Raw genomic sequence first — 1,374 nt, forward strand, 5'->3', positions numbered from 1 at the left:
ATCATCCTTATTCCTGGTTTAGTACACTGTGGCCACCAAAAAAACTCAAAAATAGTAGCAATTATCAATTATTTGTAGATAATTATTTGTTGATGATGTAAATACCTGATCATCAATATAAAAACATGTTTACTGACCTAAATGCCCGAATAGTGGTGAGTCCTTCAGCTGTTTCTGAGAAGTGGCAAAGCAGAGGGAGCTGGGTACTATCATCAAGTTCCTGGAGATCCCTAGGACAGACAGAAATGCAAAGATAAGCTTCATGTGCATTCAGGATCAAGCCCAAGTGTTCATTTTAAGTTATTTGTCATTGTAACTATTTTCTCCCACCACTCAACAAAAACTTCAATAGCTCACAACTTAAAGAGGAAAGGAAAGATGGGTACATAATGAATACGGATCTAGGCTGAATATTATATGTGTTGTACAACAATACAGCTTTGTATAACAGCCACAGAAAACTGCTATGGGGACAAGAAGAATGAGCAGTTAAATCATACCTAGGCAATGGGTGGTATTTTCTTTGAGCAGGTGAAATTTAGGCCAAGCCTAAAGTATGAGGAGGGCTTCAGCCAAACAGACAAGAAGAAGTGCATTCCCGCTAAGGGAACAACAGTAGCAAGCACAGATGTTTGAAAGGTCCTGGCAAGTTCAATCAGACTGGTGCCTAAAATCCTTTGGAGGTGTCATCGTGGGAAAAGGCTATTTAAAGAATGGGTGTGACTAGATGGTAGAGGGTCCTGAATGGGCTAAAAAAATCACTGAAAATTAGAAGCAAAATGATAAGTTATGCTTCAGCAACATAACTTGGGGGACAGTATAAAGGATAAAAAAGGATAGGTGAGTGAGGAAGACCAGTTAGGATAGTCTATAAAAGAGATTTTTTTAACATTCTGAATTAGTGTGACACTGGTGGGAGTTAAAATGGGGGGCGGGTGTATTGTGAGATAGACTATTAGAAGTAGTAGCTTTCCAGGCTGTAATAATCATAATAGTAATTATAACAGTATGTATGTAGAAGGGCAAGTAAGAGAGAAGAGTGTTTTGAGCTTAGCTAATGTGAAAAATGACAGTTCTGTTGACTAAGGAGACTGAAGAGCTGTGAAAAGAGAAGATAATGAGTTTGGTTTTGGCCACAATGAGTTTGAATCCCTGCCTTTGTGAAACTTCCAGTCACAGTTCATCTAAGGAACTATATATAAAATAAGTAAAGTGTTCAATGAATGTTTGGTGCACAAATGCCTGAATCTGACCCTTTTCAAAAAGATGCACACTCATAACAGTTTTCTTGAAGTTATATAAGTTAGTATTCCTAGAAGATAAACTAAGAGTTACACCATATATTTCCAAACATTTCTCTTTTTTCTTTTCTGT

General features: G+C 37.3%; 1 protein-coding gene across 1 annotated transcript in view; it reads right to left on the reverse strand.

The window, feature by feature from the left end:
- ABCC9 (ATP binding cassette subfamily C member 9) overlaps nucleotides 1-1,374 on the reverse strand; it is a 142,112-nt gene that overhangs the window by 39,055 nt on the left and 101,683 nt on the right. The window contains 1 exon segment of the mRNA XM_023725460.1: nucleotides 138-230. Within this exon segment, the coding sequence (XP_023581228.1) occupies nucleotides 138-230 (93 nt within the window).

This window comes from Trichechus manatus, unplaced genomic scaffold (genome assembly GCF_000243295.1).
Source record: "Trichechus manatus latirostris isolate Lorelei unplaced genomic scaffold, TriManLat1.0 scaffold00313, whole genome shotgun sequence".
NCBI classification, from domain to species: Eukaryota; Metazoa; Chordata; class Mammalia; order Sirenia; family Trichechidae; genus Trichechus; species Trichechus manatus.